The sequence below is a fragment of the Echeneis naucrates genome, chromosome 17 (genome assembly GCF_900963305.1).
Source record: "Echeneis naucrates chromosome 17, fEcheNa1.1, whole genome shotgun sequence".
Lineage (NCBI taxonomy): Eukaryota > Metazoa > Chordata > Actinopteri > Carangiformes > Echeneidae > Echeneis > Echeneis naucrates.
This window is the reverse complement of record NC_042527.1, coordinates 7,774,828-7,801,835: the sequence shown is the minus strand read 5'-3', so window position 1 is coordinate 7,801,835 and position 27,008 is coordinate 7,774,828. Positions and strand designations below refer to the sequence as shown.

The window sequence follows — 27,008 nt, the reverse complement described above, 5'->3', positions numbered from 1 at the left end:
AAGCAGTGGACACATTTTTAGGTGAAAATCAGAGGTCTCAAATCAGTGGAACTCAGCACATCAGGCGTCAGGCTAAGGCTGATTTGGTTGTATGCAAAGAAAAATATTTTTATACAGCTAACGTCAGTTTAGTTGTGCATTGAAATAGTCTTAGATTTGAGTTAATATTTTGTATGTTAAAATGAACCTATTTTAAGCTAGGATTTTTCATTTTATACAGCAGTAATTAGTAGCAAAGTTTAGAGATGCAAGAATTTTTGTTTGAAATTAGTACCACGGAAATAATGCACTTAGGCACTATTGCTGCTTTGTCGGACTTATATTTCACTTATTTCCTCTTTCCAAAATTTTATGGGCTACTAGTTTTGAGAAAACCACGCAAATCATATATCAAAACGTGCAGCTTGATCAGGATTAGTGTGCTATGACTTCTCTACAGAATAGAAAACCCCACTGATAGCGGAGGAGGTGAAAATTTTTGTGGCCATTCCAAACTTCTACTACATCAGCCTACTTTCAGCTGCAGTCTTCTCTATCAATCTATGTATTCATCTTCGGGATACCTGACACCTTTTAATCAGTGACTGTTCAAGTATTGTGCTCAATTCTGATCCTTTTCGGAGAAAATTTCAGTTTCTGCTAAAGTTTCTTATAGGAGTTACAGCTTTGCAAGAAATGGCACCAGTTTCAGAGCTCCACCGAGCCAAAAATCTGCGCTTTTTCAGCTCTATGCATCTGCTCTGGGGCTGTTGTCATCTACACTCAGTGGCCACCATGGTAACCTCTGACCTTCAGGATAGACAAGGGGAGCAGTGACTTATCTGTCACACAGACACACACACACACACACTTACAGGGTTAAACTCCATGCAATTCACCTTATTCATACATAACAGTGGGAGAGAGATTACATACAGAAGCACACAAGCACGCTCAGCATGCTTTCTGGGGGTAAAATTTCTTGTTACACCCCCTTTCAAAACATAACCAGGCACCCATGTGTGCTTACATGAAAAGCAGATGTCATTCATCCTGTATTATACCAACATCTTGTATGTTGGGTCTGTGGACATTCTGGAAATATTTCTGTGGGGACTTCTATCTCATTCATTTTGCAGATGAGGGAAGACACATCAACAAATCGTCATAATGTGTTTTCAATCACTAATTCCCATCTTTCCTTCCATCACAGACTTAACCAATCTTAACCTCAGACAGCTGTCCATTATTTTCAAAATGTTTAATCTGTGATAGTATTTTTTCATGGACGTGTGCTGTGTGCTGTAAAGGGCCAGAGGACACCAGATGTGAATACTTCTGTGTTTATAGTGTAAGTGCATCATTATGCTCGTCGGGGCGCTGGAGTGTGTTATGTTTGTCTGTGCATGCGTAGCATGCTCATTTTAAGTCTTCTTGAAGCACAGGTGATTGAGTCTCCAGCACTGGCAGATGGTGTTGAAGAGTCGACAGCGACAGGAGGCACAAGGGTCACAGCATGGCACACGAGAGGAGCAGCTCTCCATCAGTTGGCCACAGTGACGTACAGAGGTGTTACTGTTGTGTCTCTGAAACAACGCCAACCGAGACAATATTCATAGCAAATGTCTCGCAACAAAATGGAAAGAGAGACTCATCAATGGATTTTTGAAGATGCTCTAGTCATATTTTCTATTCACACCTTGGACCAATTTTGCTGTGAGCCAGTGACGTGCTGATAGGGCAAGCAAACCAAGGAGTGTTGACCCAGATCTGATCTGAGAAGAGCGTCCCTATTTGTTTGTATGTTCACCCTGTCATTTACTGCCCACATGTGACTGCAGGGTATTTTAACTAGAGGTTTGCACAACTTCTGGCTGTTTTACCTTGTTTTTCACTAACTTCATGGGTCCTTTTAACAAAGCTGAGCTTGGCTGGTTGGGTTATTTTTGTATATATGTATAATGAGAAAAATCCTGAGATCTTTGACTTTGCTAGCCAAGCTGCCCTTGACTCGGTTTATGTGTCAATGTGTACATACATTCGTTGCCTTTCAAGAAAAGAAGCACTACAGATGCTAGTTGGTGAACATAGCAGAAGCAGTTAGCCACTAAAGAGCTATATATTTCCAATGTGAATTGTTAACAACCAAAACTGAGATAAAACGAATAGCTAAATCAACTGCTCAGGAACATGTCTACATTTTAAATACTAATCGTATGTCATAGTCGGCATGGTGGTTAGCGCTGCTGCCCCACAATAACAAGGTCATGGGTTTGGTTCCCAGGCCTGGGGCCTTTCTGTGCAGTTTGTGTGTTCTTCCCCATGTCTGTGTAGGTCCCTCCAGGTACTCTGATTTCCTCCCACCATCCAAAGACATCATGTTTGGGTTAACTGGTGACTCTAAATTTTCCATAGGTGTGAGTGGTTGTTGGTTTCTGTGTGTTGGCCCTGAGATGGACTGGTGACCTGTCCAGGGTGTACCCTACCCTCACCCAGTGTGAACTGGGATTGGCTCCAGCACCCCCCACAGCCCAGAAACGGATAAGCGGTTGAAGATTAATTAATTAATTAATTAATTAATCCATCCATCTTCTACCACTTTTTTCCCAGGTGAGGGCCAGGGTACACCATGGAAAGGTGTCCAGATATATTCCCTAGTAGAAAAGCATGGTTTCAATAAGACAAATACCTATTCATCGACACATAAGCAAGAAATTTAATATATAATTACCGTGCGCTCATGTTTGCTCAAACACAGTCTTCTTGTCACAGCTCTTAATTTAAGGAATCAAACAAGTGAACAAACAATGAATTTAGTAGTTTAAAAACAATAAAGAAAGCTTACAGGACGATGGCCTCCCTGTGACTGAGGAACCTTCTGCCGTGCAAATAGTGGTCTGGTTTTTGCTTGATTCCAAACTGGAGGTAGAAATAACAGAAAAATTATATTTTTAATACACATAGCCCAGTAACATTGCTCTTAGTACTGATCCCTATGCTCTCTTCAAACAGAGTTCCATCCCAATGTGCCTGACCAGGAATAAAAACTCTTACTACACTCTTTATCCACTGAGACATACTATTCGTGAGGTTTAAGTGGAGTTTCACTATCAAGAAAATTATTAGTGTAACAATAGTCAGGAACTTTTTTTGACAACAGTGACTAACCATCAGTAATGCCATTTTATACAGAATGAAAAATTACTGAGAAATTATGTTGAAGTATAGTGTGCACAGTTGTGCACAGTTGGAGAATGTCCCCGCCCCTCGCATTCCTGTGATACTCTGTTTGGGGCATGTTGAGGAAGAGAGGAGGAACACTGAGAGACTTTTGTTTAATGGACTTTGTCTGAATGACTGTAAGCGAATCACATGCAGCCACAAATACTGTAGTTTGTGTCCATCATTGCTCACAATCCCTTTTCAGGTACCAAATATTTATCTACTTGGGGTGTAAAGGTGTATTTTTGAAAAAGGTTTGAGTAATTTAAAAAATCTTGACTTTACTTTTTTTGATACAGGAATATCTGCCTCATTGCATTTTTTTTTAATTTAGATAAGCACATAGGTATTATGTTATATGTACCTGCCTTAAAAACATTTTTTTTTTTTTTGAGCAAATGATTTCTGCATGAAATTGGTTCTTTCAATACAAAACTGGGCAAGGGGCAATCACAGAGTTTCTGACTCTGTGAGAGGAACCGGGGGCGGGCTTGTCCCCTCCAATATTGGAGCTGCGTTTGTCCCACCGAAAAATTGTCGCGAAAGAGAAAAATATTAGATTTGGAAATTTTTAACTCACTTGCTTTTATTTTGAAAGCGCAACGCGGCACAATTGAGCGACATTTTTTTCAAAATGGCGACGAGCGACAAGTCTAGCGATGTTAGTGGAGACTGACGTGAAAGCACACATGGCTCTGCAGCTCTCATCGAGCAGCGAAAATGATTCTCATTTCATCATACATATTTCCTATATTTAGAGCAATCCCGAAAATGTATGTGCTTTATAATTAAATACACACATATATATAAGAGGGGGAAAGTTAATAATAACGTAGGAAATAAATAAAACTATAAAATAAAAAGTAAATAAACAAAATAGAACATCCAAAGTAATGTATGCACTCTTCTAAACTCTTCAAACGTCTTCAGAGGGGAGAGAGAGAGAGAACAAAAAGCTCTTTAGGGCTTAAATCTATTATTATTATTATTATTATTATTATTATTATTATTATTATACTATTTTATAGTATTATTTCAATGTTCATATATTCAAACCACCTATTCCATCTTTTCAGACATTCTGGTTCTAGATTTCTAATTCTGTATGTTATTCTTTCCATTTCTAAAATACTATTTACAGCTATATTTCAAATATTAAAAGAAAGTAAAATGGGTTTTAACCAGTTTCTCATTATCTGTTTCAGAGCTGCAGTTCTAAGTACCCTGTATCAAAATTTGTCTTTTTCTATTGTGAGCTCAGCTGGTATTAGACCTAAAATAATACATTGTGGTTCCACTGTCTTTTTAATCTGGAACATTAAAATAATAGTTTCTATAAATGTTTTCCAGAATGGTTTTCGTAATGGGCAAAAGTAGAGAAGGTCAGTGCACTTGATTGACTGCTTTTTAACAGAACTGTGATGCATTCCTAAAATACACACATGAAGCTAGATCCTCGCCTTTCCATTCATCCATCCTCCATCCCCTAAATGGTGACAGGGTTGCACATCTCTCTGCATGTAGATACATGGGTTACGATATGCTTCAAAAACAATATATTTTTAATTCAGAACGATTCGATACAGATCGATACCCGATCCATGACTCTACAATTGATTCATCTATAGATTCATGGCTGATTCGCATTGATTGAGGGGGCCTCTACCTCTCCATGTCATTGTTATTTAACATTTGTGAGTATATTTGCAGACCTTTTGTTTCCCAAACTTTTAACACATTATCCATTTTATTCTCTGAGATAAAGTAATTCATTATTTATTTTATATCTTTTATAAACTTTTTCTTTTTCTTTTTCTATCTTAAACCATTTGGTGCTTGTATTATCATTTGTCCATTTTATAATCATGCTGATTTGTGCGGCATGAAAGTAATTTTGTAAGTCTGAAAGTGGTAATTTACTGTGTTCCTTAGATTTTATTAGTGTTTTCAATTTTACCCTTTTCTTTTTATTGTTCTAGATAAAGTCAGTTATTATTCTTTTCCATCTTTTGAAGCTTTGTGGAGGAATTGAGTTTGGCAAGGCTTGGAAAAGGAACAGAAATTGTGGAAGTACCATCATTTTAATTGTGTCTCCTGAATATTGGCTCAGGTATTTTTTTCCCACCTATTCAGGTCTTGTTTGATTTTACTTTCTAACTTCTGATAATTAACGTCATAAATTTTGCTTATGGATTATTACCCGAAATATTTTATTGCACTTTGGTTCCATTTAAATCTGAGGTTTCCTGGAGGTTCATCTGCAAATGTTTACCTTTACACATAGCCTAACGTTTACTTTAATTGATTTTGTATCCTGAGTGATCACTATATTCTTTTATTATTTTCATTAATTCTGGGAATGAGTATTCAGGTGACGTAAGACATAGAATAATATCGTCAGCATATAGTGCCAGTTCATGGCATTCTTGATCTACAGGAATCTTACTCCTTTTTATTTTATCTTATCTTATCGCTTCAGAAAGCGATTCCATACATAAAGCAAAGATAAGATACTCACTTTTTGTCTCTCCCACAACTTGAGACGATCTCCTACTGAGCCCATTACAATTACACGCCTATGCTCTATAAACCTGGCGACTTATAGCGACTTTTAGGACAGCCAATATACTGTCCATATACTATATACTATCTACTTTCCTTTCTGAGGAGTGGGCAACCCCGGCCCTGAGAGTGTGAGCCGGGAGACAGCAGCCATAGAAATCATATCTTTTGAGTTAAGTCCTCCTGGGATGGTGACTTGTCCATTAGTTAACTGCTGATTTTGTCAGTGTTCCCAAGTAACGTCAACGCCAGCCAAAATGTTTTGGCAATTTTATCATGAGAAGAACTGTAATACATTCAGGGAATAGACGGGAGAGGCAGGTGGAGCGTCAGGGTGTGAGCTAAGGTTTCAAAATCGTACTATTGATTATAATACGGTCGGAAAGGAAAACAGGTGAGGACTGATGTCAAGTTGATTTTTTAAAGATCAATTTTCAAAAATTATTTGATTTAAAACTTCATATATACATATATTTGTAAATATGTGTGTGTCCCTCATCAACTAATTGCTACGCCCTTGGTCAGTAATAAATACGTATTATCCAGTGATTAAGCTGCACCATGTTTGTTCACAGACACAGCCCCATTTAAAAAACGAGTGTGAAAGCGCAATGAATGTGTTCAGAAGAAGGACAGCTCACCTGTGACATTGTGCGTCTTCTCCGCACCTTTTTCTACGTCCTTTGCCCACGACAGCTGGAGGGCGAGCAGCAGGAGGCACACCCAGTACTTTCCTCCGTGATTCCTCATCATGATGAGACCTGTTGATGGCACGGTTGAGAAGAAGAAGGGAGAATTATGCCACAGCAAAATCAAGGGCTATCAGATGAAATCCTAAATAAATAAATAAATAAATAAATAAATAAATAAATAAATCTCTGAAGCGGTGACTAACGCACTTCTCCGTGATCGCGTGCGGACCTGAGCTGCTTCAGGCTGTCTGAGGAGGCGCCGCAGCTGGGCACGCGGAGGCTGGAGGGACCGCCCCCTACGGAGGTGATGCCTGCTTATCGATGGTTGCCCCGGTAACACAAAACAAATCACGGCTTCAAATCAAATCAAATTGCTTTGCGACAGGGAGACGTGTGTTTGGAGGCCATATGTGACACACCTTGGGCCAAAGAGAGCACTGTTCAACACATCAGTGTAAGTGGACTGTGCTGCTCTTGCTGTGAAACCTGTTAAAATGTCAGCCATGAAAAACAGCTGCCCTTCGGGAGTCTGTTCACGCTGAAAACACGGGTCAAATGTCTGCTTTGAACATTTGCAGCCTGTAAAATCTGAACAAATGATCAAAACTGCTCGATGCCCCTTTCAGCAATGACCAAAATTCAGCATTTAGATGATTTTACTGAACACGTGGGCCCCATAAATTAATCCCTATAGGCACTGTTCCAATCAATGGACCGAGACCTGTGGAGATTTACTCAGAGTTGTAACATTTTTTACATTTTTCCGACCTCCCTGCTGAGACTGGCAGTTGGCGATTTCATGCTGTGCTTTGAAACTGGTGAAAATGATTAACTTTAATACAATAATCCAGTTTTCATTTCATGGAAGCTCTGGAGAGAGTCGAGAGTTAGAGACAGTTGTTTAGTGGCACTCACTCCACTTTACTGTGTGAACTGAATAGGTGCTGGAGTACAGTTGTATAAGCACGAGCTACAGGATGTGCCATTCATGACCACTCACAAAATATTGCTGTAGTTGTCCAGTAGAGTTTATCTGGCTGCCTGCGGATTGCTGTTACATCTGAGACTTTTGGCCAATGTGCATACAGCAGTCTCAGACAAACAAAGTTTCAGTGTTAGCTGGCTGGTCAAATATGTAAGAATAATAAGTCAATTTAAAGATAATCACTTTAATAAGAATATTAAAGTGATTATCTGAAAAACTACATAATCCAGTGCTGTTTTTGTAAAACCGGAGACTATTATCAATTTATTTGTGGGAACATCCCTCCAATACCAGTGGAAAAAGTGACAATGCAATTATTGATGTAAGGTAGCTGTGGGGATATAAAATGTATTTAAATCAGAATAGACTTGCACATTTACACAGAATTTTTATTTACAAATGGTACCCTCCCTCTCCTCTATTGTAAAAATCGAGGTATATCCAGGTATATGTGTGTTTACGGTGCTTTATGCTTTCATGAAAGAAGCACATGCAATTTTAAACAGATGTTGGCAGCAACTTTTGACTGATTAATGTTCAGTATACTGACAAAGTTAGAACATCAATTTCCCTGCAGTGGTGAATCTTGTTTTTATTATTTGAGCAACAAATTTTGTGTAATCATCTTTGGCGCAATCTTCTGCATTCCTAGTTATTATCATTATTATGTTTTGGAGCAAAAGGAATATTCCATATAGTGTCATAATATGTCCCAGCTGATGGTTGGGGTTCAGGCAGTACAGAAGCCCAAGCTCACCCACGCTTTGATGAGGACCAGATTTTACTTATAGTTGGTTAGATGGGCAAGCATGTACATGTATATGTATGTAACTGCATACATATAGCATGATTGGAAGTCTACAAGATTTGCAGCACAAAGGCAAAACACAGAGGCATTTGTAGCCCATTGACGGTGGGAAAAAATATGGTACATACAAACATAGGACATGGGTGAAATGAGAAACAGCTGGCCAGTTGCTCTGACTAGAACAGACAACTAGAACTGATTTGAAAGTGAAAAGGGTGAGCAGGTGCCTGTGGCAACAGAGAGAAGATCCTGGAATATGTGACACAAGATGTTTTATTGTAAAAGCTAGGGAACAATGTCACTACAAAATTCAAAAGTTGAAAGGCAAAAGTACAGAGTTTTATTTATAGTTGTATTCCTACTGTTGAACGGATGAACAGACTCAAGACACATTTTTGAAAAAAAATTATTTGCTGTATATTTCAGATTGGGGCTTAAAAGCATTTTCCTTAGTCACTGAAATACTACATTATGGACAGGGTGAAAGAATGCACATAATAATGCCATGAGGTGGAACAAGTGGTTAACAAGGGCTAGCTCAGTTTTGGCCTGTACCTTTCACTGGAATCATTTAAACTTGCAAATTGGGTTCAAAAACATGAGCAAAATCAACATTAATGCTAAAATATTCAAGTAGGCTGATGGGATTGCATTCATTAGCAGTTGTATGTTATATTCTGCACATTTCAGTAAAATTAATTCTATGTTTGTCAATGCCAAAATAAATCCTCCCCCACAAGCAAAAGGCCTGCACTGGAGTCACCTGTATGAGGTGTGCATCAAAGATTCACTTTGCTTACTTTTTGTGCTACCATGTTTTCTCAGGGGGATTCTGATGTACCACTAAAAGGTAGTGAACAGGCAAATGATTCATTTACTTAAATTTCAAAAATTATTTTAGGACAATGGAGGGAACACTATTTGACCTGCATTATTTCATTAACATTTTGATCAAATATCAAATATTTTCAACACTCATACAGCACCTTTGTATTTTCTTTCTTTAATGTGGGAAGAATTTCTCTTCCAAAAAAATATGAAGCATCTTAGGGGATGTAAAGACAATCACCAGCGGATGGCACTGTGTTTCTACAAATTTAAGAGGCACTGGAAACCTGATGTGTTCTCATCACTTTAGTGGTAATATGTCTCGTCCTCGGACAGGCTGCTTCTTGGAAATGGGCTGAGGGAATGAAGCTTAATGTAGCCTTAATATGTGAAAGAGTTTGTGTGTCTGTGATATGCAGGAAATTCTCTGTGATAGGCATAATTGATTCTCAAACACAAAACAGGACAGTTTTTGTCAGATTCAGCTCAGCAGGAGCAATAACCTGGTGAGTAATTTGTTGACTCCCTCTCCTGGGATTCAAATTACAAGAAGGCAATGCACAACACAGTCAACCTAAGAGAGGAAAGCTTCTTTATGTTTAGATAAAACACAAGGTGACAAACCATATGAACATGGGTTATTGCAATAAGATTAACATAAATTGTATTACATTAAATCAGATTTTTTGTAGGAATGTATGCACACCACAACAACACATACAAAAACAAACAATAAAATAAGTCTTCAACTATTATAAATTTCTAATAACTTCTATGATAATCTAACAATAAATGGCAATAGGCTGCATAGATTAACAATGAAGTGATAATGGCAGTGTGTGTACAGTGGTTGAGTGTGGACTGATGGCTGTAAAACAAATTGCTCCTCTGGGAGGATTAAGTTTTCCTGGATCCTTGATTTACTTATCTACATATATATCTACCTATCTGTCTGTCTATCTAATGGTCTGTCTATCAAATGTATAATTTGTTCAGCTTTTATGTAATGCCTGAACTTCAGCCAAACTAAAACTTAATGAATCACACTTGCCATCTCTTGCGATTTACAGAAATAAACCCTTTTATGTACTGATGACGTAGTCACTAAAAATACTTTCTTTTTATATGGATATATATTATTGGCATCAACATGTTGGTGGGAACACCCCACTGGGATATTCCAGTATTTTAGCTTGTTGTTAAAACCCAAATAGATGCGTTCACTTCCTGCCTGTGCCAAAGTGAAACTAACCGCTATTTGTAATCATAATTCAAAAGAACAACTGATAAACTTCCCCTCGAAATGTTTGTGTGTCGTGGTTTCCATATATTGTCAATCTTTGATTTCTGAAAGCATGTGTGCTCAGATGGTCTTGAAGTACATAAACAGATCTGGTCGACGGTTTGAGCGTGTTATTCCAAAAACCGGCGCCGCGAACGCTTCAAAAACCCGGAAGCGTGTCGTCATTAGCAACAACAAACCCACCTGCCTTAAATGACAGCGGGCTGAGCGGGCTGTGTCGTCCTCGCTCCTCGGCGGACAACCTGACAGCTGCTCACAGGAAGCCCCGAGTCTGACCATTAATGAACGGGACGGCCAAAGGGCACACATGCAATCCTGTCCCTTCAGTGTGCGGCCATTTTCGTGAGGAAAACGTGTGAACCGTCGGCGGCTTGCTCTCGATCAGCCAGCCTCCTCCGCCACAGTCACATTAGCTTAGCGTGCTAGCGCTTAGCCACACAATGGCATGCGTATTAATGGGGCAGCTTTTCGTCGTTGCGTTTACGTAAAGAGGCAGTTCTGCTTTCAGTAGCTGACCCGGTGGATGATCCATCCGCAGACACATCTGGTAAAAGGTTCACTCGTTGTCATGGATTCGTGCGCCGCGACGGGCTGCGTGAACATGGGCAGTCTGACCAGCACCTTGCCGGTGATCCCATACCAGAAGCTGACGGATCTGTACTACCTGAGCAGGGGCGGCTTCGGCACCGTGTTCAAAGCTCAGCACTCCGACTGGAGGACCACTGTGGCCATCAAGTGCCTGAAGTTCGACTCGCCTTTCGGAGAGAGGTACTTCTACCACTTTATTCAACAACGTAGGCCGTGCACACGGACGGGAAAGGGAAATAACTCCTGTAAATTTAATTGGAATTGAAATTGAAAACCGAAACAGGGCTCTTCCGGTATCATATACATGAAATTGCGGCTCGAGTTGATGTCAGAAGCCAGTCACATTTGAGTCAGAAGTGTCTCCAATGTCCAGGAGTTGTTTCTCTGCTCTGTCTCTGTCTGTCTGAATCTGTCTGTACCTGGACCAAAGACTGTCTGACTGACATAGACATAGGAAGCCTTAATTTGGTCAATTAAAGTTCTGTCCATGATCAGGATTTAACCAACCCAAAAGTATTTTGGGCTCTCTGTACTGCTATTTAATGTCCCTTATTGTCTGACAAATATGCTAATGTTTTTATTACGTAATCAAGTGAAATTGAGCTATTATGACTATTTAATGGTATTGATTATTAAGGCTTTTTTTAATGTTTCAGTGCAGTTTTCATTCCTCTGTCTAATGATGCAATGACGGGAATGGATTATTCCAATAAGATCGTAGTGTGGTGATATGATTCATTTAGTTTTTTAATCTACAAATTGGTATTACCATATTATGGTTTACACATTTGAATTACAAATGTGTAATCTGTCTACACATATTGTTTTGTAAAGAATATGAACTATGTGGTAACAGTGGAATGCAGGCCATGATGCATTTGGCACATCATGATGTATAGCAATGTCTTAAATGCATCCATCTTAATATTGAAGTAATGAATTAATAAGATAATTGTAATGATATAATAATTATAACAATATTGAAAATGGTGAGAACCCCTACCTCAGTGTACACAACCCAAGAAATGGCTTTCCTGTGATTTATTTTTAATTTTTTTTTTTTCCACTCTATTTAATAATAAATTCTTACTCTGTATCACTGGCTGTGTTTCAGAGAGAGGAACTGCCTGCTTAAGGAGGCAGAGGTGCTCCATAAAGCCAGATTCAACTACATCATCCAGATCTTCGGCATCTGCAATGAGCCAGAGTTCTTCTGCATCGTCACAGAGTTTATGAGCAATGGCTCTCTGGATCTGTTGCTACATGAGGTAGTTATATGTCAACAAGTGCATTAATGAGGCTGAAAGGAGTTGTGTATAATGTGTATATATACATTGACTTCCTTCTTCACCCAGGAAAGGAGACCTAATATGTAACTGCAAACAAAAAGTATTATTTGTTTTGTGTTCACTCAAATTTCACAGTCACATATTGAACAATGTCACAAACCTGCAGTTCTTGCTTTTGCATTTAGAAATCATTACTGAACATTAACATGTATGACAAAGTTTTCGTGCTGGTGAAACAGCAAGCAAAAGTGGAACTTGAAAGCATTTGCAGCATGCAGTGAAACTTGGCAGGGGATGACAAAAGAGCAGACAAACATAGTATAGGGAAATTCCTAGTTGCATAGTAAATTTTCCCTCCTTTATTTTGTGGTCATGAATAATGTTTTGTAATTGAATAGCAGTGTAACACTTCCACTCTCTTTGTACTCCCCACAAATATATTTTATTGATTTACCCCCCTTGTCTCTTCCCACAGAAGGACATGTACCCCATTTTCGCCTGGCCTTTGCGGTTGAGAATTCTTTATGAAATTGCCCTTGGGGTTAACTTCCTTCACAATATGAATCCTCCGCTCCTCCACCATGATCTAAAGACACAGAACATACTTCTAGATGGTGAATTTCATGTTAAGGTGTGTGTCACAGAGAATCTGGTATAGTTTGAGCTGTATATCTGATGTGCACCACTTAGAACCTGATAAATCTATTTTGTTTTTCAAAAATATTTTCTGTATTGCGTTGTGATTTTGAATCATTTTTCTTTAAACTGCTTTTTTTTTTATTTCTGTTTAGACTTTTTGACTTTGGCATTAATCATTATCATCACGGAGTAAATGACTCATTTCAATTATTAGTTAATTTACAGAAAACTATTTGGTTGACCATTTGAGTCAAATCCAATTTCAAAGTGAAACCGAAAGTAGTTTCAATTGTTTTTCATCAACTTCAACTAGAAGTTAATCAAATTTCAAAGAAAAGCTAAATATTTCCACTATTCTCAAGTGGCATTATCACTATTATTAATTTCTGTCCAGATTGCAGACTTTGGCCTTTCAAAGTGGCGACAGCTTTCAGTCAGTAAAGGCTCAGGGTCCAAGCCCACAGAGATGGGTGGCACTGTGATCTACATGCCCCCAGAGGAATATGAACCATCCAAGAGCCGCCGAGCTGATGTGAAACATGATATGTACAGGTGAGACAACAAAATCCAGTTCTTTGAATTCCAACAGTAATCAGTCTGGGCTGGACTGAAATCTAAACCAATGAAGAATTTGTGAATTGTGAATTAATTTCATTTTGGACACTTAAAAGTTTTAAAAACTCTGATAAATTAAGTGTCAGACACAGTGAGGATTGTGAGAAAATGGAGTTTCCTGCCAGGCAGCATGACACAACGTACTAAAATAATTTTTGGATTGTTGACATACCGAAGAAAACACTGCAACTCTGTTGATTTCGTCAGGCTTCTGAAACCAATAGTGGCCTGATTTCAGGAGCCTGCCAGTGAGGGAAAATTATGACTATTAGAGGGTTAGTTTAAAAAAAAAATGAAATCGTGTGAATTGAAAAGTGTTCAAATCCTGAAACAGGCCAATATTTCATCACCCTTCTTCATAGCAGCCTCTCAGGGTAGTTGATTTAAAAGTCCCTCATATCTGAAGGGGAATACCAGTGAACAGTGGAAAACGTGACACAATTTTTACAATATTTACATTACAGCTATGCCATCATTATGTGGGAGGTGCTGTCCAGGCAAATACCATTTGAAGGTAACTCATCTTTTATTATCATCACACTCCTTTTTGATTTATTTTTATAAATATTTGTGTTACTTGTCACTTCCTTTCAGTTTACTCCCTCTCTCTTTTACTTAATGTGTGTGTGTGTGCTTTTGGTCAGAGGTGACAAACCCAATGCAGATAATGTTCAGCGTGCTGCGTGGTATGCGCCCTGATACAACCCTGGACAGCCTCCCTGCTGACATCCCCAGCAGGGGGACCCTCATCAGTTTAATGACCTGTGGTTGGGGCAGTAATCCTGATGAACGGCCTTCTTTCCTCCGTAAGCCCACACTCATTACTCGCCTATAGGAACTCTTTTCTGGCAGTTGTTTATGCACTTCCAAGCATGTCTCATGTCCTTAATAAAATCTCAGGAATTCCACTGTCAGCACGTTAAATGTAACTGTCATTAATGTCAAACCCACTTGAATAATGCAAATATGTGACAGATTAATGAAAGAATAAAATGTATTATATGTAATAAAACTATGTATTAATATTTGTTTTCCTAATGTTTCTCTGCTGTTTCAGAGTGTTTGATTGAGCTGGAACCCATGGTGAGAAAGTTTGATGAAATAGAGTACTTGGAGGCAGTGCTGGAGATCAAGAGGTCAAAGGTCAGTCAAAGACTTTTCACAGTCTTTATTTTTTAAGTATTTCGTTACATGTCTCAAAATGATCTTCTGTAGGAGTTTTCTAATGTAAAAAAAACCAAAAACAACTGTATGGTATTTTAAAAGCACAGGGCAGGTCCAAGCTGTAAAGATGGGCAACTCTTTACAAACTGGATTATTACAAGTGTGACTTTGTAGAGGGGTTAAGGAATTTTCTTGTCCAGCCACAGCAGCAAACTAATGTTATATTGCACAAATATTAAACTGTGTGTAATTTGGGACTGTTTGAATTGTACTGTGTCTAAGAGAGAAACCCATAGCAAAAACCTGCATGATCATTTCTCTACGTGTGAGGCAGAATATTGTTTCCACCTCATAAAACTAGTTGTTGGATTTGGGCCTAATCTGCAGCCACGGTTATCCAATTGAAGATAGAAGGAAAAACCAGTTTATATATATATATATCTGTGTGTGTGTGTGTGTGTGCATGTGTGTGTGTTTGTGTTCATTCGTTCGTTTATTCAGTTGAGACTTTCCCACATTAATAATCACTTAGTGAAACTATATGGGAAAAATCCCTTTTTAATCAGGTGAAAGCCTAAGCTGAAACAGCCTCTGCTTGTCCTTCAAACCTCTTAACAAGCTTACTTAATTTCATCTAATTAAAGGTAACCCTTTGTTCACTATTTATCACTATGATTCATTCACCTGTTCCTCTTTGTCCTGACTCAGCAGAGATCAAGCTGTTGTGCAGCTGAGCCAGTTTGTGAGAAGAGGAGTGACGAGGGATCCCTGAACATTCTGAAGACAAGGCCAAGCCCTTGGCCGGTCAGTTTCTTCATCCACGTTCACATTCTTATCTGAGAAATGCATTTAATTAGTGTATTTGTGTATGTATGCATGTTAGTCCTAATGTAAATTGAGCTTTAGCGTGTGTGTGTGTGTCTGATTTGCCACAGGAGAGCTCAGGCTCAGGCTCTTGTTCCTCCCAGGATACAGACATATCTCTACCAGCCCCTCTCAACAGCAGTAATGCAGGACTGTCTAGAGGTAATCAAAGCATGACTGGCACATTTATTCATTTGTTGCACTGCTGTGAGTTTGAGAGTTAATGAGTATCTCCACTAATTGGCAACATTTAAAGGCGTCCATTAAAATGAGTTTTATATAAAATCTGTAGACATGAGTTTCATTTGCCACCTGTGTACATCAAACCTGTTCTTTTCACTCTTTTTCATGTAGGTAGCCCTCCATCATCATTTATACCTAATACTCTAGAGCTTCCGGAGTCTCTGAAGGACAACTGCCAAGTCAACAATTGCACCGGCTATCTGAATGATTTGAATATTCCTGTGAGATTTGGCCTGCCAGTTAGAGAGTTTGAGACTCAACTTGACAACCTCACCCTCAAGCCACAGCCTCACCAACAAGGTACCACCAGTGAAAGCATAATGTCTTCTCTCTTGTTATTGTTGTAGAGGGGATCTGATCTGTTTAGGCAACACCTGGAGGTTGGTAGATGTTTTCCTGAGTCCATATTCTTCACACAATCAAGTGTGTCCTCTCTACCTTGTAATCCTGCTTTTATCCAGCACCACTGAGTTGCATATATATATATATATATATATATATATATATATATATATATATATATATATATATATATATATATATATATATATAATTTTTTTTTTAAATCTAATAATAATAAATCGATAATTTGGAAAAAATGAAATGAAATGAAAAATGAAAAAATGTTGCATGACATGGCATGCATGATATGACATCAATAAAAGAAGCTATCTTGGTACTGATCTTCTTCAGCTCCCAGTGTTTTAAGACAACTCTGTTTACTGTTGCAAGACATAATTTCATCTATGTGCATATTTGTGGGGATCAGTCAGGCTTCCTTGGCAAGAAACTCAGAATACTTGAAGCTGGATCTTCCCTGAACTTCACCCTTAGTACTTTATTGATGCATTGGATAAAAGCTACCCAGAGGCTGTGGACCATATCACAAGGTCTTTTTTTTTAATTCAAAACATTAAGTCCTTTCAGGCAAATTTGAGAGTTTGAACTTTTTAAGTAAAGCGTACTTGTTCACACAGGTTATAATAGAAAAAAGTTTTATGACATGTTACCTACAAAATATGAATTACACCTCTTCTCCGCTCTTGCAGTGGATTGCGCTCCTCAGTTGCTGGAGTCGCCACCTTCACAAGGTCCGATTGGCCGGTGGATTGCAACACGACGTGAGGAGATTGTTTCCCAGATGACAGAGGCCTGTTTGAACCAGAGCTTGGACGCCCTGCTGGCCCGCTCCATGCTGATGCGAGAGGATTACGAACTTGTAGTGAACCAGACAACACGTACTGCCAAGGTCCGCACGCTCCTGGACAACTGTCATAGACACGACGAAGACTTCTGTCGCATTGTTGTCCGCAAGCTGCATGACAACAAGCAGACAGGCCTGAAGCCGTACCCACCTGAAATCAGCTTGCCTACCACAGCCATGGTCCCCAGTGCACCGCCACTGTCCATGTCCTACAATATCCCCAGGAACCTGTAGCGGCAGTCACAGCCAATGGAATCTATCAGCGTGCCAACATTACCCTACAGTTAACTTGTGCTGATCCCTGCTGCCATCTAGATGATCATCACGTTTCCTGTCGGTGCGAGGAAGGGAATGAGGAAAAACAAACAACAGGTACAAAGTTTAACTTCCAGCTGGAAAATGAATATCCCCGTATCGGTTAGAGACTGAGTAGATTCTGTATTATCAGAATCTAAAGATTTTGACTGAATCAGTGATTTTATTTAATGGATTAACTGAGCTGATTTATTTATAGACTTTACACATCCAGCGGATGTGTTACAGGGTTTCACTCATTTTGGTGTGGTGCGCTTTGTTATGTTGACTTGTGTGTGTACAGAGAGTGTGTGCGGGCTTATTTGTAGAGCGCAGTCATCCTCGATACACTCAGTTGATCTGAGTAAGTGACGAGTACTGTTAACATGCTACTGTAGCACTCTGGTCTTTAAATATCATGCAGTTCTTTGTTCACTTTCCTGACATTGTTTGGCATCTGAGTTGTGCTGAGTTATCTGTCTTTGTTCAAAGCACATAAACGTGAGTAAATCATTGAGAAAATGCATAATCAAGCAATATGTAACAGCTTTTCCTAACCAATCGGAAATGTTGGATTGGGTTGTGGTCTTTCACAGTGTGGTCATGTGATTGTGTGGACAGTTTCTGTCCCTGTCTGGGTATTCTTCATCCCCTCTTTCTACCGCTGGGGAACTGGAGTAAAGAGGAAGTTGAGATTGTGATGTAAAAATGAGAGGCATGACAAAGTGATCTGAAGAGAACTGCTCTCTGATTTATTTTGGCCTCCTCAGCACTCAGTGTTCTTCATGATGTTAACATGAGGTGTCCAGATTTATCTGGATACTTCAAGAGATGCAGCTCTTCCAAGCCCTCTGAGCTAAGATGATTACATCTTTGATCTCACTGAGATGAGACAAGTGCAATACATGGACAGACCTGTTACGGTCCCTAGTTTCATTCTTTTCTCATGTATCTTTTTCTGCTTTGTCTTTGCTCCAGAGTCATTCAGTCTCTTTCTCGTTGATATATGGGAAACTATTAATCTGCAAGAAAATAGACAGGCACACATGAAAACAATAGCCCCATTTCTGTAAAATAAAAGAAAAGAAATTTTACCCTGTAAGAGTAAACCCTGATGTGGGCCCAGCAGTTCACGTGCCCAAAACATAACATATATTCTCTTTGTGCCAAAAAAATAAATAAATAAATAATATACACACACACATATATAGTTCAACCCCACTGAAATCTGTGTGTGTGACAGGGCAACAACTGAACCGTCATTTTCTCATGTGGTCATTTGTGTGCCAGAAAGTTGTCACAAATAAATAAAATATATCCACTTCACTGTTTTTCAGAGCCCAAAGTCACATCTTCAAATTGTTGGATTTGGTCTGAACAACAGATCAAAATGCAAAGGTAATAAATTTGTGTCATAGAAGAGCAAGAAAACAAAGATAATTATTACATAAAAGAGACCAAAGTTATTATAATTTTTTTTTATTTTGGGGGGGGGCAGGGTGATGTATACTTTATCAATTCAGTCATTATTATAGTAGTTGCAGATTCACACCATTTCACCTCTAGTGAGCAGTCATTCAGTCTACCTTTCTCAAATGGGTGATTATATTATAATATTGTAGCTGTGGTATTTACAGTCTATACATCCCTAATTTAGTCATGTTTCCATTTCTCTATTCCAACGCACATCATTACTCATCTGGTCACACACTTCATTAAGTCCAGAGAAAATCAAAGTGAAATAGCAAGTGTACACTGAACTAGACAGGACGAAATGAGTCACAGCACGACATTCTTACAAGAAATGTTTCACAATAACGCCATCGATTTATATAAAAAAAAATAAAATAAAATAAATAAGGACAACAAGGTTGATATGCTTTCACTATGATTGACATGTATTGCCTTGTCTTTGATAACTGTGCCTCATATTCTGCTTTTAGTCTCAACTGTAGTAACGTGCAAACGCCTTTTACACACATATCAAGCAATGTTGAGTAAAAATGTTAAAACTTTAATAACCTAAAGTTGTAACAACATATTTTGTAATGTAGATAATGTTTCCATCTTTTTATATGTATTCCCATCTGTGATCAGTTGTTTAAAACATATGCATTATTTGAGTGTTGATTTGATTTGTAGAGATGACGTGCAAAATACCCGACCCATAATTTGGGACATCATTTAGTTCCCATTTTAGTGAAATTATGCACTTCATAAAGTTCTGTTGTTGTGTGGCTAGGATTTTCCACATATTGGATCAAACTCATCATTAAAGTTAGTACTCCGTTTTTACTTCTGACTGCATTAAATCTCTTGATTGTTCTTGATTTTTTTATTTTTTATTTTTTTTTTCCCCTCATGTAGCATAGTCAGTCAGTTAGCTCATAAAATGTCATCATCTATATTAAGCTGCAGATTGGGATGCCAAGAAGCACGATGGCCTGAAATACTGAGCACCTACCTGGGACACTTAAAGAGACAGTGAGATAACAAAGAGCAAACCAGCCCATAAGAAGCAAACTGGAAGGGATGCAAAATAACTAAAAAGAGACCCCAAAGGAACACAAAATGATCATGAAGGAAGTCTGATGTTTCGCACAAATAAAGAGTAAATATGCATCTGTTTTACGCTGGATGGTTACCTGCGGCCCAGCTGGACCAGTCACAGTGTATTAAATGTTATTCAATGATGTGCCAATCTACTGACAGACTGCCGGCCTGTTGACCCAGATGAAGCTCGGTTCCCTCTGTCTGTGCTGATGAAGGCTCCTGGGGGCAGGGACGAGGTCTCTGAAAATAGCACAGAGGGGAACACGAGAGTTCGACTCATCTGCTGCTGGAAAAACACCGTTGTGCCTGTGCTGGACGACAGAGATTGCAACACTGAATGTCCTGCTCAGATGTGACATCTCCAGTGTCTCGCTGCTTGGTTCAGAGCAGCAGCTGTGAGCTTAGAGACAACAAATACTCAGAAGGACGAATACACCCAAAATAAGGTAGATGCTCCGATGCTTTATCATCTCTACACCAGCACTGAAGACTAACCTACCTAAGGCAGACGATGGGGGTCGGGTCACAGGCTCAATCTGAAGAGGACTTAAAGGCCCCAAATGGAGGGAAAGCAGAGAAAATGCAGATGAAGAGAGAAATCTCTCTCTTGAATGGAATTTGCCTCATTGTCGGCAACATGATTGGCTCTGGGATCTTTGTCTCACCAAAGGGTGTCCTCATGTACAGTTCCTCTTACGGGCTGTCGCTGCTGATTTGGGCTCTTGGAGGGATCTTCTCTGTGCTTGGGGCTTTGTGCTACGCAGAGCTGGGCACCACCATCACCAAGTCTGGAGCCAGCTACGCCTACATCCTGGAGTCATTTGGAGGTTTCCTGGCTTTTATTCGTCTCTGGACATCAATCCTGCTTATTGAGCCAGCCAGCCAGGCTGTGATTTCACTGACCTTTGCCAACTATCTACTGGAGACTTTCTACCCAACATGCCAGCCGCCGTACAACGCTGTCCGCCTCCTTGCTGCAGCCTGCCTCTGTAAGAAAAACTCCTCGGTGTGAGTGTGAGATAGACTAAATGTAGCTTTTCGTTTATTAAACAGGTTGTCAAGTTCCTTTTGTATAAGAAAAAAAAAACACTGATATTTTCATACATTTGCACCATAAAACACATTAAGCAGTTTCGTTGTTTGTTAAAATAAAGAGATTTTAATGCCACCACTGTGGTGCTGTAGGCAGAGGAAGAAAGAACTGAACTGGGTTTTATTTGAAGACTGCAGAGGTCTGATGGCCAGTCAGGACTGTCTTTATGGCTCTTCTGTATACAAGCTGTGGGCATTTCTCTGGACCGAAGCCTTTGGTGCTGTCACTAACGAGGAAGGCTTTACTTCCCACTTCAGGGAACCATATTTTCATGAAAATAAAACCTGCTATTTCACCAGCCATTCAGTGTATTTATACTGTCTACCATTCCTGCACTGGATTTAAACCAAAGTAAATTCGTACTTTATACAGGTTTACTCTTTTTTATTTTATCTTAATGGTGTAATAATAAGAATAAGAAGAATTCAGTCTTGCTCCAAGAGACCACAAATCTGATTGCATGATTGTAAATTCAAACCCCGCATTTCTCTCTGCTGCTTCTTCATATTGAAACCTTTCAACTGGTGATACAAACGGTGGCTTCAGTGTCCCAGGAAACACTTTACATTTTTCAGAAAGAGCAGAGCATCATTTCTATTCACCCCAGTACTGAACTGAGTAACCCTGGCACCAGCTGGCACCAGCTACAGTTGGCCCACCCATCCAGTAAAAATACCCCTGTTATTGTATCTTGGCTTTGTGCTGTGAAGAATGCAGCTCACTGGAATGGTATTTAGGTGAGAGCGCAGCACTGCTCGAAGTGATAAGCAAGTTTCTCTTTCTGTGTTCACATGTTCAATGACGCAGAGGAGACGTTCAGTGATTGGACAACACATGACTTTCAAACTTCAACTTCTTTGAAGTGGAGTTTCACAAATTGACCAATATGGTGTATCGTTGTTCCTCAATCCTTCTTCTTTGCCTGTTGCACATATGCAACCAAACAAGGGGGCAGAAGCTGCAACAGAGTTGTGTCAGTTCTTTGCAAAATGTTATATTTTAGGCGCGCAGAGGAAGGTTAACTCACCTGCTTTATCCAGGTACGCTCATATTTGTCAACTGTGCATATGTGAAGTGGGGGACAGTAATCCAGGACATCTTCACCTATACCAAACTCATGGCTCTCTTCCTCATCATCATTGTAGGAATCCTAAAATTGTCTAGTGGTGAGTCCAGATAAAAACAATTATCCAATTGATGATGACATTTTTAATGCATGATGTGTATTCCAAACTGACTTCTCTAATTGTGTAGGAGAAACAAAAAGCTTTGAGAATCCATTTGAAGGCTCCTCTACAGATCCTGGGGCCATAGCTTTGGCCCTCTACTCTGCTCTGTTTTCCTACTCTGGCTGGGACACACTCAACTTTGTCACAGAGGAGATTCAGAATCCAGAGAGGTAATGCAACTGACCCTAACCCTAAAGAAACTGTGAGACATCTGAGCCCGACGTGGACAAATTACACACTTTCAAATTCCTCAAGGCACTGCTACAAATTTCACACAAATTAATTTGGATGAATTCTTCAAGTGAAGTGAACATTTTATAGCAAAAAGGTCAGAGCTAAACTCATGAATATGAAATGAAAATGAAATCATGTTCTGCAAAAACGCACAAAGCCTGTCCTTAACTCCATAGCTCAGACAGCAAGTTGTGTAGCTCTACTATAAGAGGTTTGAGCTCATTGAATGCATGTCAAGCATTCACATTCTATTATTTTTGGGGCTTTTTATTTCTTTATTTCAGTTAGTAAGTGGCAGAGTGACAGTCAGGAAACAAAGAGAGAGAGGGGGGAATAACCCCCAGCATCGATCCCAGCACGCTGTGATAACGACGTGTACGCTCACTCCCACTCATCCGCCTACACTGCAGACGAGTCACATTTTTTGCCGCTTTTTTTTTTTTTTTTACTGAGTCAGCTTTGTTGGCCAAGCACGTGAACACTTGAGGATTTGACTGAACTCACACAGAAGAAGAAGGAAGAACCAAAAGGTCAAGTCAAATACGTTTTGTTTTAACTGAAGTAACAACAGCAGGAATAAGAAAGAGTGAGGTTGGTCATTGTTTTTAGTGACGAGATAAATTTGACAGAGCTGAAATAAAATCAGTTGCAATAATGAGATCCTAGTTTCCTGTTGTTAAGGACCAAGCAACAGGAGACAGGAACATAATTCAAAAAATAGGGTTTTTATTTGCCCAAAAATTAAATATTTTTTACAAAAAGGAACAGAAGTTTTCTAGGCCTATAGAAGAGGTCAACAAAAGATAACTATACTCAAATACCTGCGACGTTAACAGAACAGACCTCCCATAATGACACAAAGCAGCACATATATACTGGTTTGGCCAAACAAAAAGATAGGGGAGAACCAAAATGGACATCAACTACAACTAACAGAGGACAAACTAACTAAACCCAAATCCCCCCCACGATACAGCAGGGATTAGTCTGGTCCAATTAGCTGGGTGCCATATTTAAGAGTGCTCTGCCCTTAGCCTCACCTTTGGCTCCACCAGGACGTGACCTCCCACCATGGTAACGCAAAAGAAAGAAATGATTAATATAACAAACTAATAGTGAACCCTCCATTGCTGAAGTGTGCACTCGCTAAAACAATATATGGCTCAAAGTAAATAAACTGCTTTTAAATGAAATTAGCTGCATGAATTTGTGTCATATGAAATGTTCGGAGTGACTGACAGCAAATGAAACAAAATGTGTTTGTGTGTCACCATGTGTGGCTGGCCATCACACCTGTACAGTCTGAAAACTGGAGAGGAAACTTGTAAAGGTGTAAACTACAGCTAATTTGTTTGGTATCACATCCACCTGCTGCAATTTGTCTATCTGGGACTAAGCTGCAGTGTGTGCTTGTTGTTGAAGGAATCTGCCCCTGGCCATCGCCATTTCCATGCCCATAGTGACCATCATCTACCTGCTCACCAACGTGGCGTACTACGTGGTTCTGGATATGCCGTCTCTGCTCTCCAGTGATGCTGTTGCTGTGGTAAGACACTGGAGCCGATCCCAGAGTCGGCCCTGAACCATCCCAGATTTTACATTACCAAGTAAGCAGTCAGCCACAGGAAGTTGCAAAAGCTCACACGGGTGTAAAGAGGAAAGGGCAGCACGTCACTTTGACAACATTTTGCATATTGCTTTGGGTTTGGGACATTTGAGTTTGCCTCTACAAAAGAGTTATGATGACTGAGACAAATGAAAGTTGTTGTTTTTTTTTTGGAGGGGGATTTATCATCAAAGGTCAAATAATTACACACACTACAACTCACCAGAGAGCTCTATATTTCTACCACAGAAAGCCAGACCAAATAATTTTTACGTCACATACAGTTTAACAGCGGTAACCTAGTGTTCAGCATTACAGCACCTTGTGATTAATTCGCTCAGAGAACGTCTGAAGAAATGCAAAATTAATGGAGAGGTGAGCGTGAATCCTGAAATATCTGTGAGAGAGCACGCGTGCACTTAGTGATTTCACTGCGGTAGTGTCCTCAACCCTCGTGGATTTCGAGTGAACGCACCTCCAACAGTCTGTCTGTGAGGACGGATGTTGGGTTTGGGCCCAGCAGTCGCCTGAGAGAGGACGCTCCCTCTGCTGCTAAATCAAGCCCGCTTCTGCTTAGAGATGCTTGACCTGAGACTAAAAAAAAGAGGAAATGAATTCATGGTGATTTAATGTTCTGTTCTGAGCTGTTGCAGACCATGTGGTTCTGATCCCACAGACTTTTGGGAATGCGGTCCTGGGGCCATTCAGCTGGATCATCCCTGTGTCGGTGGCCGTGTCCTGCTACAGCGGACTAAATGCTTCTATCATTGCTGCATCACGGTAATCTCAGTGTGCTGAACAGGAAGACCTGAGTTCATCGTGATTACTCATTTTACATTAACATCACATCTTTATTGATGGTGCAGGTTGTTTTTTGTCGGTGCCAGAGAGGGCCACCTACCCAACAGTCTGAGCCTGATCCACATGAAGCGATACACACCCATACCTGCTCTGCTGTTCAATGTGAAGAGCATTCATTTCACACTTAAATACAAGTAATGCCTGCCAGTAGTCATATGACGGGTTTTTACACGTGCTGTGTCTCTTTATGGCTGCAGGGGCTGATGGGCCTGATCTTTCTGTGTGTGGAGGACGTCTTCCAGCTGATCAACTACTTCAGCTTCAGTTACTGGCTCTATGTGGGTCTGTCTGTGGCCGGCCTCATCTACCTGCGCAACACTCAGCCAGACCGACACAGGCCGGTCAAGGTGCAGTCTGAACTCACTAAGTCCATTCAGCCAGTTTCTGCCGTTTCACTCTAACAAACGAACCTGAGATGTGCATCCTCTTCTCTCCACAGCTGACCCTGTTCTTCCCCTTCATCTACTGTCTGTGCAGCGTGTTCTTAGTCATTGTCCCGCTGTACGGAGACACCATCAACTCTCTCATAGGAATCGGCATCGCCCTTTCAGGGGTGCCGGTCTACTATATGACCATTTACCTGCCTGAGGAGAGAAGACCCAAATTCATTAGCACATTAAACTGTACGTTTTGGCCTCAAATGTCCATAACAGGGAAATGTACTATTTCATAGCAGCTTAATTTGTTTTAATTGTATTTTAAGATATGATGAGCACTGTTAAATAGGTTTAAGATTTAAGATGAACCTGCTTTAATCATGTTGGATTATCAGTGACGGCTGTCTTATCCCCTCCAGCTTTTGCCACCAGATACACCCAGATTGTGTTCTACTGTTGCTTGACTGATTTTGACATGGATACAGAAACAGAGGTGGGAGTGAAAACGCAGTGAGCTGCAGACGGACTGGACCGCCTCCTGCCTGAGGACTCAGCCCCGAACACTGCGGTGAAACATAGTCTCACAACATTCGTGAGATCAGGTCAGGTGAAAAAAGACCTGGTGTCACAAAGCAGGCACTTGAGAGACTGCAAAGTATTGCTTTTCTTCTATGACTTTGACTCCCTTTTCTACAGAGATGGAGGAAAGTTTTCTATCTGGAGTCAATAAAACTATCAAAAAATATGTATGTATGTAAAAAGTATGTATCTACATACGTGTGTGATCACGTGTGATCATTGTTTTATTATTCTACTGATGGCTGATGCCTTCTCTGCATGCTGCTTCTCTTTCCCTTTAAATGGAAGATTTCAACATGTTTTCACACTGAGTTTTATTAATACAAATTCACACCTGCTGTCGACTGGACTGAGTCAGTTGTTTGTTTGCTGACAGCCCTGAGTCATGCTTATAATCGTGTAATTCTAAGAATTATTTCTCCTTTATTTAAAACACCGGACACTGGAAACACAGGAAAAAAACCGTGTGGGAAGCTCAAGTATCAGCAGCTCCTCAAGCATTTCAACTCTGACACCTGCAGGAAAGAAACTGATCTAACAAGCTGCTGCTGTTATATTTCTTACGTGTGTGTTTTCACTGTCACACTATGTCCAATCATTCATTTTCTGCATTGAGCATTGATAATAATCTCTCTTCATGTCAGTGTATAAGAAGCTGCTGGATTCTCAATGCATACAATAGATTATATCTTTATTTGTATGTTCTTTGAAGCCTTACAATGTTCACACTAAACACTTACACATGCAGTTTGTCTTGAAACAAAGCATTTGTTACTGTGCCATTTTGTATTATTAAAATGCAAAGAATTTCACACGATAATTATTTTGGCTATTCACATGTATTTTCTTGGCCACAGTCAGAAGTTCTTCACTAGAAATGTTCAAACTATACCAATTATCTCTAATCAGTGAACAGAAGCCAAAGATAAATTTTAGGTACATGAATAATTCAGAGAAATCATATGCATCAGTTGTGTGCCTCTTTTCTTCTTTCATTTAATTTATGTAAAACAATCTATTTTCATGGCTAAGGGCCTGTTTTACTCCAGTGCCTGGAGGATCTACTCTCCTATGATAAGGTACAGTTTGCGCTGTCAAATCCAGGACAGATCCACTTGTTGCTGAACTGTTTGTATCCCTCAACGTTGATCAGGTCACTTCCTAAACAGAGACAAGCACGCACTCAATGACACTGGT

General features: G+C 39.8%; 3 protein-coding genes across 6 annotated transcripts; 2 read left to right on the top strand and 1 right to left on the bottom strand.

Annotated features, from left to right (window-relative positions):
• Positions 1-1,403: 1,403 nt before the first annotated feature.
• asip2b (agouti signaling protein, nonagouti homolog (mouse) 2b) lies at positions 1,404-6,513 on the bottom strand. The gene is made up of 3 exons (XM_029525537.1): positions 6,405-6,513; positions 2,825-2,898; positions 1,404-1,565 (listed from the first exon to the last, which is right to left on the bottom strand). Exons 1-3 carry the CDS (start codon positions 6,511-6,513, stop codon positions 1,404-1,406), a joined length of 345 nt encoding a protein of 114 aa, XP_029381397.1.
• Positions 6,514-10,542: 4,029 nt separating this feature from the next.
• ripk2 (receptor-interacting serine-threonine kinase 2) lies at positions 10,543-19,609 on the top strand. 3 transcript variants are annotated; one of them, XR_003841899.1, is made up of 12 exons: positions 10,543-11,147; positions 12,082-12,235; positions 12,732-12,887; positions 13,290-13,447; positions 13,975-14,024; positions 14,155-14,316; positions 14,568-14,653; positions 15,383-15,478; positions 15,610-15,700; positions 15,893-16,081; positions 16,831-17,357; positions 18,617-19,609. XR_003841899.1 is itself a non-coding variant. In XM_029523984.1 (11 exons), exons 1-11 carry the CDS (start codon positions 10,903-10,905, stop codon positions 17,217-17,219), a joined length of 1,773 nt encoding a protein of 590 aa, XP_029379844.1. In that variant the 5' UTR covers positions 10,543-10,902; the 3' UTR covers positions 17,220-19,609. The 3 variants fall into 3 exon arrangements, 2 of the variants coding, with proteins under 2 accessions (XP_029379844.1, XP_029379843.1); XM_029523984.1 differs by having other exon boundaries at positions 15,386-15,478; positions 16,831-19,609; XM_029523983.1 differs by having other exon boundaries at positions 16,831-19,609.
• Positions 19,610-19,741: 132 nt separating this feature from the next.
• On the top strand, positions 19,742-26,618 carry LOC115057123 (Y+L amino acid transporter 2). Of its 2 annotated transcripts, none has more exons than XM_029523986.1 (9): positions 19,742-20,821; positions 21,966-22,091; positions 22,180-22,324; positions 23,811-23,934; positions 24,671-24,774; positions 24,861-24,957; positions 25,053-25,202; positions 25,333-25,478; positions 25,652-26,618. In XM_029523986.1, exons 1-8 carry the CDS (start codon positions 20,344-20,346, stop codon positions 25,441-25,443), a joined length of 1,335 nt encoding a protein of 444 aa, XP_029379846.1. In that variant the 5' UTR covers positions 19,742-20,343; the 3' UTR covers positions 25,444-25,478; positions 25,652-26,618. The 2 variants fall into 2 exon arrangements, with proteins under 2 accessions (XP_029379846.1, XP_029379845.1); XM_029523985.1 differs by having other exon boundaries at positions 25,295-25,478.
• Positions 26,619-27,008: the final 390 nt, after the last annotated feature.